At 59.2% G+C, this 11,185-nt stretch overlaps 1 protein-coding gene across 1 annotated transcript; it reads left to right on the forward strand.

The window, feature by feature from the left end:
- The first annotated feature begins 6,328 nt into the window (after nucleotides 1–6,328).
- Nucleotides 6,329–11,185, forward strand: ACTB (actin beta). The gene is made up of 6 exons (XM_050905812.1): nucleotides 6,329–6,403; nucleotides 7,910–8,038; nucleotides 8,355–8,594; nucleotides 9,126–9,564; nucleotides 9,882–10,063; nucleotides 10,443–11,185. Exons 2-6 carry the CDS (start codon nucleotides 7,916–7,918, stop codon nucleotides 10,584–10,586), a joined length of 1,128 nt encoding a protein of 375 aa, XP_050761769.1. The 5' UTR covers nucleotides 6,329–6,403; nucleotides 7,910–7,915; the 3' UTR covers nucleotides 10,587–11,185.

The raw sequence follows: 11,185 nt of genomic DNA on the forward strand, positions 1-11,185 counted from the left end.
CCTGCCATGGGGACCAGAAACAAGCCTGCTCTGCCTGGCAGCGGGTGAAAACCTCCTGGTCCTCATCCCCTGCACCCGCTCCCCGGTAAGGAGCCAATGTGGGGGGAGACGGACGGCAGCTGAATTTCATTTCTGGTGGCTCTCGTGAAAGGGCTGAGCGTTCCGTACAGGCTGAATCACCCCTGAGGGTTTATTTTAACCCAGAAGAGCACGGGGAGTGGATGGGGCATTGACAAGAGCAGGTCCCACTCCTCCATCACCGACTCCCCGCCTGCGGTGAGCCGCTTGCGTCAGGACTCAGCATCGGCTGTGCAAACAGAGCCGGGGGCCAGCCCGGGCAGGGATGGGGCTGGGACGGGGCCCAGAGAGGCTCCAGTGGGTGCCTCCGTATCCCTCCTTCTAGGAACAGGCAAACCCCGCCTCGCCCACCCGTTCCCCGAGCATCCCTGCACCCACGGGCGGGGGAGCTGGGTGCAGGTCTGGGGCCGCCGGAGGGGTGGGGGTCCCCGTCTGCAGGCGCTCAGGGCTGCTCCAGCCGCAGCAGCACAGCACGGCTGTCTCAGACCCCTCTCTTCCATTTAACCGCTAAGCCAACGTGACCCCCGTTGCTGGAGATAAACGGGGATTATGCCCCCAAACGCAAAGCAGAATTGCCTGCAGAGTCAGAAGTGCTTTATATTACCTGGGACGGGTGGGAGAGCCCTCCCGACCGGGGGCAACAGGCATCCCCGCTCTCTGCTCCTCCATTTCCCACACCGAAAACAAAGGCAGCGCTCTTCCCTCCCTCTCCAAGGTGGGACAGGTCACCTCTGCCAAAGCCTTGAAGCCCCCAGATGGAAAGAGCCATTAGCCCAGCAGAGATCAAAGCGAATTTCCCAGTGTGCTTGGGTAGCCCAGGATCTGTTTCATTTCCTAGGTACAGTACGAGCGGAAAACTCCATCCAGCTGCCTCCCTGCCTTTATCGTCAGCGACCGAGAAAAATCAATTCTCAAAGTAATTAAGAAGCAGTTGAAAATACACCGTACGGCTCAGCATAGCGCCATGTAACACGTGCGGGAGCCTTTTGGCGGGCCAGGTAACCGAACCCCAGGGAGCATCCTTTACGGGGAAAGTCCCCCCCCGGGGGCTGCATGACAATAGAGGGGTCAGTGGCATTTGGGAGGCGATGTGGGTGGTGTGAGCGGGGCCAGAGGGCTGAGACTTGCAGAGAAAGCCGAGGGAGAATCAGCTTTTTCTCTTCCCCTTCTGTTTTTAGCTGGAGGAAATATCCCCCGAAGCTGACGCCAGGCCTGGCTGGAGGGGCAGGGCTGCTCTGCTGCTCTCAATCCCTGCGGGAAAGCTCTTCGCCTGGGGGAAGAGGCCAGCGTAGGGCTTAGCTTATACCTGTCCCATCGCCGTGGGAGAAGCGGACCCCAAAGATGCACAGGGTGGCCAGGAGGGCTGAGGCTGGGAGCCCAGCCGGCATCGCCTCGGGGGTCTGGCTGCGCCGGTGTAATCATGCTGTGCTGGGGAATGACCTTGGGCGGAAAACAATTCAATGCTTGGGCCTCACCGGCTCTTGCTGTCAAGGTCGACCAAGACAGCACCAGCGGCACATTTAACCGGTGGGGGAAGGGAGGGCTTTGCTCTGCTCCGGCTGAACCAGCTCAGCCCAGGGATGGTGGGAGGGCGGCACGGCTGCTGGGGGCCAGGACGGAGCTGGGCAGAGGATGCCCAGCTCAGGCACGGGCTGACCGCTGCTTACCTGGTTGCCTGCAAGGCTGGGAACAAAGCCCTGGTCTCCTGCTGCCTGTGCGGGCTGGGGGACCATGGGGCCAGCGTCATGATCTGGAAATGTTGGCGCAGGGATCAGCTCGGGGGTACGCAATGAAGGGGCTAGGGAAGGCACGGGGGCACGGCGAGATGGGTCTGGAGGCAGCGAGGACAGGCACGGCTGGGGAAATGGGTGGAGAAAAACCACTGCTCAGGGCTTCAGCCCCCCCAGCAAAGTCCTGTTATCAGGGACAGCAGGCTGTAAACCAGGCACGTGTCCCCTTCTGCCACCTCTGCTACCTGGGCTGGGCTGTGCCCTTTCCAACAGCCTCAACAAAACCTGGCACAAATTGTCTCTTGGTGCCCCAAAGAAGGAAAGCGGTGAATTTATACAGTTTTCCAGCGTGATACAATATAATGATTTACCTTCGGTGTGGATGGGAGAGATGCTCCATGCACCGTTAGCCCATCCATGCAGATGCAGCAGATCAGGGGAGAACGGTCCCTTGCACATGGAGGTCTGCAGAGGGAAAAGCTTTCATCTCTCTCTGCAAAAGGCACTGATAAATCGGAGAGAGCTCGAGGATCAATACAAAGGAGCAAGAACCTCAGGGAGGGACGTACAAGAGTGGAGAGTGATGCTTAAAGGGGGAGAGGAGAGTCTGCAGCTCGTTGGAGATGAGCTAGCATCGGGGATGCAATGCAACGAGTCAGGAAAATGTCAGGGTCTGTTTTGCTTCAGGTTTTAACGCTGAACGTGTCCCCGTAAAGGGAGAGGTAGGGGCTGCAGTGAGGCCCCCGAACATCTCCAAAGGGGCAGATGGGCCTGGTGTTCCTGCTTAGGTTTTACCTCCTGCAAATTCCCATTGCAGCTGATGCTGCAAGGAGAGAATTGAAAAAGAGGAAGGTGCTGGGATGGTCCCCGGGCCTGCGAAATAGGGGATGTGGCCAGCGCCTTTCCCTCTTCCCCTTGGGGAGTGGGAAGGGAGGAGAAAGGCAGCGCTCCAAAAAACCTCCACGATTTTTGCAGGAGGGTGATTTAAAGCAACTGGGCTGGTTTCAGAAGTTTCCACCTCTTTTCTCATTGTCACGACAGCGGGAGGGAGAGAACGGAGGCCCGAGCGCATGGCGGGAGCAGCGATGGAGGAGCTGGCGCTGAAGGGGATGTGCAGAAATTCAAGCCAGCCCCAAAAGCTGCTGGGGTTATTTCACCCCCGCTTGACCCTCCTCTCCCCAAATGTGCAGCAGACGCCGTCCCTGCGCGAGCAAAGGGCTTCTGCTCTAGGGGAAGGGCTGGAAGAAGCGAGTGGAAAGGAGAGCTCACATGTTGTCCCACAAGCGCAGAAATTCAAGCCTGGCCGTATCAGCCAGCGAAGGGCAGGAGGATCCTCCCCCAGATAGTTTTGTCCAGAGCCGGGGCAAGCCGAGCGCCAAGGACAAGCAGGGAGAAGTGAAGCAAAACAGGGAAACTCGGGAGCCTGCGATGTCTGCCCAAGGGTAACACGACAGCCGGGGACCTCTTTGCTCGGTTCCCCTTTCTCTCCTCTCGGCTCTTGCGACACCCCAGGAGCAGGCGGGAGGAGAGCCCCAAGCCGTGGCCAGCGGAGCCGGCTTGGTCCGTCGCACCGTGCATGGTCTGGGTGGTGAACACGGTGACTGGCTGGTGGCTTCGCTATCAAAGCATGTTCAGGCTGGGAGGAAGCGGTGGCACCCGGCCGTGTGCTGCGGGCCACATCCTGCCATCCCCACCGAGGTCAAATCCCACCACCCCCCCAAGGCCAGGAGACGCGGGGCCGGTGTTACTGCCCGCCGGATGCTGGCGGATTGCTTGCTTTATGATTCAGTCCAATAATCAAGAGATGCTAATTGCCTGGTAATTCCCCACCCTGCCTAATGGGCTGTCTTGCATCCGTGGCTCCCCTGCCCCGCTCCACCCAACCGGCTCACCGGGATGCAGCGGAGCAGAGCATCCCATCCCTCTGATGCACGCCCCATCCAGCTGACCAAGACCCCTATGAGCCATGGTGGCCTCTCCACCTGGTCCTGACCTCCTGCTGACGTTCCCCATCCCACACCCATCACCCCAGTGCTATTGTAGGACTTTTTCCCGCTGCTGTTGTCTGCAGACCCCTTATCAGCACGTTCGTGGACCACACTTTACACCCGCAAGGGCCATCAGCTGTACCCGTGCCTTGTGGGTCCCCTTATTTGACGTACAATCTTCTAATTAATAATCAGCCTTTTCAAAGTGGAGCACAAACATTAATTAATTCCCCGTGAGGTAGGTAATTAACAGCCATGACTCCCATTTTACTGCAAGGGAAGCTGCGATAGAGAGATCTTGCACGATCCACCCGAGGTGGCAGGGAAATGACCGTGCAAAGGCAGCTCTGCTCCGGCATGGCCCTGCAGAAACCCTGGCGCGCCCGGGGCTGGGTCTCCTTCCACCGAGGGCTTCCCATGGGGACAGTCCCTGTGTGCTGGGGTATCTCTGCTCCGTCCCCATGGCCATCTCCAGCGTGGAGGGGATGGCACGGTCCCAAGGTGGCCTGGCAGGGCAGGTCCATCATCATGGCCACCTCTACTCCGAGGGATGAGGCATGGCCACTCTGGGGTGGCCCAGCAGAGCCCACAGAGCTCCTGTCTCTCTTCTCCACGCCATCCCCACCAAAGCACCCATCTGGGAGCAGCCATGGTGCTGGGTTTTGGGGCACCTCCAACAGCTTCTGGACAAGGTGCCCCTGGGGAAGGGGATGCCGTCCCATGGAAAAGGGCTGCTCCTCGTGTTCCCCATCCATGCCCTGCGTCCCATCTCCTCCCATCCCCCTCCACCCCTCCCCCAGGTCATTGCAAATCTCCATCTCAGCAGGCTTTGGCAGGTTCCTCCTGCTGCTCTCCTCCTTTGTTTGTCCCACAGCAGGGAGCAATGCTGGTGGGGGGAATAACGCCTGGGCCCCCCCCCCCTCGGCCAGACCCCACGCTGGGGAGGGTGGCTGGCGGTTCGGGGAGGGAGCCCCATCCTCCAGGCTCCATCCTCATCCTCACTGTGATCTCTGCAGCTCCCTGGTGACAAAGAGCTTGGCTGGTGTGGGGTGCAAGACCCTGATGGCAGGGCTGGCTTCCCCCACGACGCCAGGCGAGGGGTGTCCTGCGGAGAACAGGCATTTCTAGCATTTTTTTTTTTCCAGGGAATTTTAATTTTTTTCTCTGTCATTGCTGTTTTCAAACCGCTGAGATTAGACGTTCAAGGTCCCCATGTCGAAGCCTGCATGCTTCCAACCAGCAACAGATTGTGAGTGGCTGCTGCTACTTTACTTACACGGCTGCTTAATTAACTTGATTAATCAGCCCGCATTCGCACAACGCTCTGGAGATGCAAAGCCCTCTTGTCACTGCTGCCTGCTGCTCCGCGGACGCTGCCCTCACCTTTATTTCCAACCAATATTTGATCAAAACAGCCAAAGAGGGAATTGCAGAAAGGCAGGCCGGGCAGGAGCAGCCACGTCTCCCGCTCCGGCAAGCTTTGGATCAAAGAGAACGGAAAGAAATATTGCCCAAATCTGACCAAATTGCTGCTCCCACGGTGACCCCTGCCAGCCTGGGGCAGGACAGGGAGTGGGGACCAGGGCCCCCTGCTTGATTCAGTGCCCGAGTCAGAGCCGGTGGAGCGTTTCCTTCCCCCAGGTATCGCCGACACGGCCTTTAACGGTGCCCGGAGGCGGCCACGACGATCCCCGGGCAGGTTCAAGGGCCGAAGGCCTGGCAGCGGGCTGGCAGCGGTCTGGCAGGAGCCGCGTCGCCGCTGCCTGCTGACATCAGCAGTGAACTTGGCCCCGCATCCTGCTCTAGACTGGGACCCGCTGGGGGTTACTGGTGTTTGCCCCGCACCAGGGGGTGCAGGCGACGGGCTCTCCCCATGGCCAGGGCGATGGGCAGCGCTGCAGGCAGGAGCAGGCAGGAGCCAACACCACCCCCCCCCCGCAGGGAGCGGGGTCCTGCAGCACGTTGCCCCCGGGGGTACCCCCTTCCCCTCCTGGGGGGCTGCAGGTGCCCACCCGGCTCCCGTACATCCCGGGGGTGAACGAGCCGGGCCCTCCCACCCGCGGGGCTTTGTGTGAGCGTTGCGGCGGTTCCCCTCCGGGCGTGGGGGGGACGGGACGGGACTGCACGGGGACGGCCGGACCATCGCGACCCCCGGGGGGCCGAGCACGGGGGCAACAGGCCCCTTCCCCAGCAAAGCAGAGTGAAACCGGGGGGGGGGGGGATTTGCACCCACAGCGCCCCCCCACCCCCGCACCCCACCGCCCCCGATTTGCTTCCCCACCCCCCCCCTCCCCCCCAATATTTTTTCGCTTTGCAGGGCGGGGGGCGCTGCCGCGCGCGCCGGGCGGGGCGGCGCAGCGCGCGCGCGCGCGCGCCGGGGAGGCGGGGCGGCACGAGGCGGGGAGGCGCGGCGGGGGCCAATCAGAGCCGCGCGCTCCGAAAGTTTCCTTTTATGGCGAGGCGGCGGCGGCGGCGGCCCGATAAAAGGCGGGGCGGGCGGCGGGCGGGAGCCGCTGCGAGCTCTGCCTGCCTCTCGCGCGCGCGCGCCCCGCTCCCGCCGCCGTCTCGCGCCGTCCGCCCCGGCTCCGACCGCGCAACTCCCCGAAGGTGAGCGGGACCGGGGGGGGGGGGGGCTCCTCTCCGCGCCCCAGCGTTAAAACGTTGCTATTATTAATGCTAGTTGAATTAAGCGTGTTAGAAGATGGCGTGCACGCTGCTGGGGCGCCCTTTGTTTGCTGGGGGGGGTGGTGGGGGAGCCCGGCCAGCCGTGCGCTGTAATATTTTAGGGGATGTAAAAGGACATCGCGGTTTAATAGGGGTTCGGGGGTGTTGCGGGGGGGGGGGTGGGGTGGTCGTCCCCCTACTGCCCGTGGGGCTAATCCACCTCGTAAGAGGATTGCTGGCGGCCGTGCACGGGGCTGGTGGGAGCGGGCGGCTCGGCTATTGTGTCCCGGGGAGCGGCGGGAGGGGGGAAATGGGGCGCGGGGCTTTGTCTGCTCCGTGCTGCCCCCCCTCCCCCAGCGGTGGGGGGGTTTGAGGGGCCCACGGCGCGGCTGGGCCTGGGGGCGTTGTCCCCCGCTGGGGAGGGGTGCCGTCGTCACCCCCCCCCCCCGCCCGGGCACATGCAAACAACCTCGGTGGCTTTTTCTTGCAGGGGAAGGGGGGCGGCACCCCTTCCCGAGGGCGAGGTTGTTGCATCGGAACAAAAGCTGCATGCAGAGGGGTGGGAGGGGAGAAGAGGAAGAGCCCCCGTGTGTCTGGGCAGCGGCGGTGCCCTTGTGCAGGCAGGCTGCCCGCTGCGGGCAGCGACTACACTTCCCAGGCTGCCCCGTGCGGGGCTGGCACATGTGTCGGCAGCTGCCGGCCCCCCCCCCCCCCCCCCCCCTTGCCAGCGGATTAAACCGGTGCTGTCGGAGGCGCCGGAGCTGAGCTCTCCTTTCTCGGGGCAGGCGGCAATTGCATAAGATGGTGGCTTTAATCCCACCCGTGCTGCCGGCGTTTGATGGGGGCAGAGCCCTGGTCACGCTTGGCTAGCGAGCTGGACGAGGTGGCTACTGCTCACCCTGCCGCGGCTCCTTGCAGTGGCCCTCTGAGGCTGCAGGAGCGCTTTTGGGGTGCCTCTGGTTCCCCGAGCCGCTCTGCACCGGGGCGAGCACCGTGCATGACCCGCAGGGTCTGTGCGGAGCCGGGCGAGGCGTCGAGCCCCGCTGGCTGGCACACGGCGGGGTGCTGGGGCGTGGCAGCCGCGCCCACCCAGCCCGGGGGGGGGGGGCGTGGGGAGGGGAGTGGCCGCCAGCGTCCCCCCAAAAGCTGGCGGCGGGCGAGGCCGATGAGGCGCGGCGCGCTCCATCCATTGCCTTTTATGGTAATACTGCGAGAGGGCGCAGGGACTTCCTTTGTCCCAAACCCGTGCAGCGCCGAAATCTGGCGGGCGTCGCACCCTCTAGCGGGCGCCGGGCGAAGCGGTGCTGTGCCGGCAGGAAGGAAATGGGTGGGGAAGGCCTTGGCGGCATCGCCTTCCCTTCCCTGCCTGCCGCTGCGGGGACAGGGCTGGGTGGCTGGTGCGTGACCGGTGATGCTCATGTCCCCTTCTCTCTTCTCTTCTTCCTGCAGCCAGCCATGGATGATGATATTGCCGCACTCGTTGTTGACAATGGTTCCGGTATGTGCAAGGCCGGTTTTGCTGGGGATGATGCCCCCCGTGCTGTCTTCCCATCCATTGTGGGTCGCCCCAGACATCAGGTAGGTGGCTGGGGTGCCCGTTATCAGACAAGAGAGAGGTGTTTTCGTTGGAAGTGGTTCCCCTAGAGGCATTGAGCTTCAAGAAGCCCTTTGATTTGGCTTTGTAACACAAGAGGCTTCTGTGCTGCAACACAACTGGTGGGGAATACAGCCTCCTGCAGAGCTGTTGTGCAGTGTGTGTTGGAGCAGTTGGCTGAACGCCTTTCTTGATAGAGTGGGGACAGTAATCGGAGACCCGGCTTTGGGAAGAGCGGGTTATGCATCCAGTGGGGCTTGCCCTTCAGCTGTAATTAACTGCTTATTCTTTGTTGTGCAGGGTGTGATGGTTGGTATGGGCCAGAAAGACAGCTATGTTGGTGATGAAGCCCAGAGCAAAAGAGGTATCCTGACCCTGAAGTACCCCATTGAACACGGTATTGTCACCAACTGGGATGACATGGAGAAGATCTGGCACCACACTTTCTACAACGAGCTGAGAGTAGCCCCTGAGGAGCACCCTGTGCTGCTCACAGAGGCTCCCCTGAACCCCAAAGCCAACAGAGAGAAGATGACACAGGTGTGTAAAAAAACTCTGGAGCTTGGAGCTACAGCAGATGTTGCTGCAGGCCAGCTCTCCTCTTCCACGTTGTCCTCTCTCCTCCTTCACCACTATTCTCCCTTTTTGCCATCTTTACAGGGTTTTCCTTTCCTGACCTGAGTCTCCTCTTTGCTGGACCTTGACAGGTTTTGTTTGCTCTTCTAAGCTGGCTTTCTCTGAGACTGAACTAGCAACTTGTCTAACTGCAGTTTCTGCCTAGGCACACTAATCCATTTACCAACCTTGAGTGACTGTACTGTAGTTTATTGGCATTTGTTTTGTTCCTTGCTGTGACATGTGGATGGGTCTGTTGTGGTGGTGTCCCTGCTCAGGCTCTGACCTGGTAGGTGTGGGTGGAGACCAGGCAAGATAAGCATGGACTTTGAGGGGGAGTGGAGAGAAGTCTCTTGCTAGGGACAAAAGTAAAACCACTTGCATGGACTTGGCGTAGACCTGTAGCGAGAGCCTTGGTTTTTGCTGTTGACTCAACCCCTTCTTTCCTCTCTCTAGATCATGTTCGAGACCTTCAACACCCCAGCCATGTATGTAGCCATCCAGGCTGTGTTGTCCCTGTATGCCTCCGGTCGTACCACTGGTATTGTGATGGACTCTGGTGATGGTGTTACCCACACTGTGCCCATCTACGAAGGTTATGCCCTCCCCCATGCCATCCTCCGTCTGGATCTGGCTGGCCGTGACCTGACGGACTACCTCATGAAGATCCTGACAGAGAGAGGCTACAGCTTCACCACCACAGCCGAGAGAGAAATTGTGCGTGACATCAAGGAGAAGCTGTGCTATGTTGCCCTGGATTTTGAGCAGGAGATGGCCACAGCTGCCTCTAGCTCTTCCCTGGAGAAGAGCTATGAACTCCCTGATGGCCAGGTCATCACCATTGGCAATGAGAGGTTCAGGTGCCCTGAGGCCCTCTTCCAGCCATCTTTCTTGGGTAAGTCCAACTCTTCTAGGATACCCTGTGCCCCTCAGTGTTCCTTTCTGTGAAGGGTGACCTGGGGACCATGGCAGCCAGGTACCATGTTATTGCTGGTCCATAGCAAGGCCTGTGCTGTCCCACTTGTTAGCCTCACTTTCCACACAGCCCAAAGCTGTTTGCTTGAGGGACTTGGGACAGTAGAGCAGGAGGTTTTGCTTGTCAGAGCTATGGCTTTGTAGTGCCTTCCCACCGAAGGGGCTGCGTAGTAGTTCCTCAGGCTTCCTTGGCTGTGTCTGAGCCCTTGCTGACTTGAGACTGCTTCTTCCTCACAGGTATGGAGTCCTGTGGTATCCATGAAACTACCTTCAACTCCATCATGAAGTGCGATGTGGATATCCGTAAGGACCTGTATGCCAACACAGTGCTGTCTGGTGGTACCACAATGTACCCTGGCATTGCTGACAGGATGCAGAAGGAGATCACAGCCCTGGCACCCAGCACAATGAAAATCAAGGTAGGATGGAGTCAGGGGAACCTCTCGGCACCCCTGTTAATGCTGAAATGCAGAGTGGGTGGAGGGGGGTAAGCTAAACTCCTGCTAGAAAAGATAGAAACCATACTTCTCTGTTTGGTGCAGCCTTAATGGCCTTGCTCTGGGCAAGATGGCATCCACCCAACTGTATGAATAATGGGATTAGTGTAAATACTGGCTGCAAAGGGGGGGAGGAGAGAGGTGGGCGTGTGAGGTTGTGTCTTAAGCCTGTTTGGACTTCATAGTATCTTCGCCAAGGCTAGATAAGGGAACTGGGCAGCTCTGTCTTGCAGGGCCATGCGTGGGCTGTGAGTGTAGTGTGACACTGTGCACCTGACTGATTTCCTCCTCTTCCCTGCAGATCATTGCCCCACCTGAGCGCAAGTACTCTGTCTGGATCGGAGGCTCCATCCTGGCCTCCCTGTCCACCTTCCAGCAGATGTGGATCAGCAAGCAGGAGTACGATGAATCCGGACCCTCCATTGTCCACCGCAAATGCTTCTAAACCGGACTGTTACCAACACCCACACCCTTGTGATGAAATGAAACCCATAAGTGCGCATAAAACAAGACGAGATTGGCATGGCTTTATTTGTTTTTTTTTTGGCGCTTGACTCAGGATTAAAAAACTGGAACGGTGAAGGTGTCAGCAGCAGTCTTAAAATGAAACATGTTGGAGCGAACGCCCCCAAAGTTCTACAATGCATCTGAGGACTTTGATTGTACATTTGTTTCTTTTTTTAATAGTCATTCCAAATATTGTTATAATGCATTGTTACAGGATGTTACTCGCCTCTGTGAAGGCAGCAGCCCAGCTCGGAGGGAGCCGATGCCAGTTACTGGTGTTAGGTTATAATTGCTTGTCTGTAAATTATGTAACCCAACAAGTGTCTTTTTGTATCTTTCCGCCTTAAAAACAAAACACACTTGATCCTTTCTCTCTTCGATTTGTCAAGCAAGCAGGCTGTGTTCCCCAGTGATAGATGTGAATGAAGGCTTTACAGTCCCCCGCAGGATCTAGGAGAAGTGGTGCCAGTATGTGGGGGAGGGAGGGGCTATCTGTACACTGACTTAAGACCAGTTCAAATAAAAGTGCACACCATA

This window comes from Gymnogyps californianus, chromosome 15 (genome assembly GCF_018139145.2).
Source record: "Gymnogyps californianus isolate 813 chromosome 15, ASM1813914v2, whole genome shotgun sequence".
Lineage (NCBI taxonomy): Eukaryota > Metazoa > Chordata > Aves > Accipitriformes > Cathartidae > Gymnogyps > Gymnogyps californianus.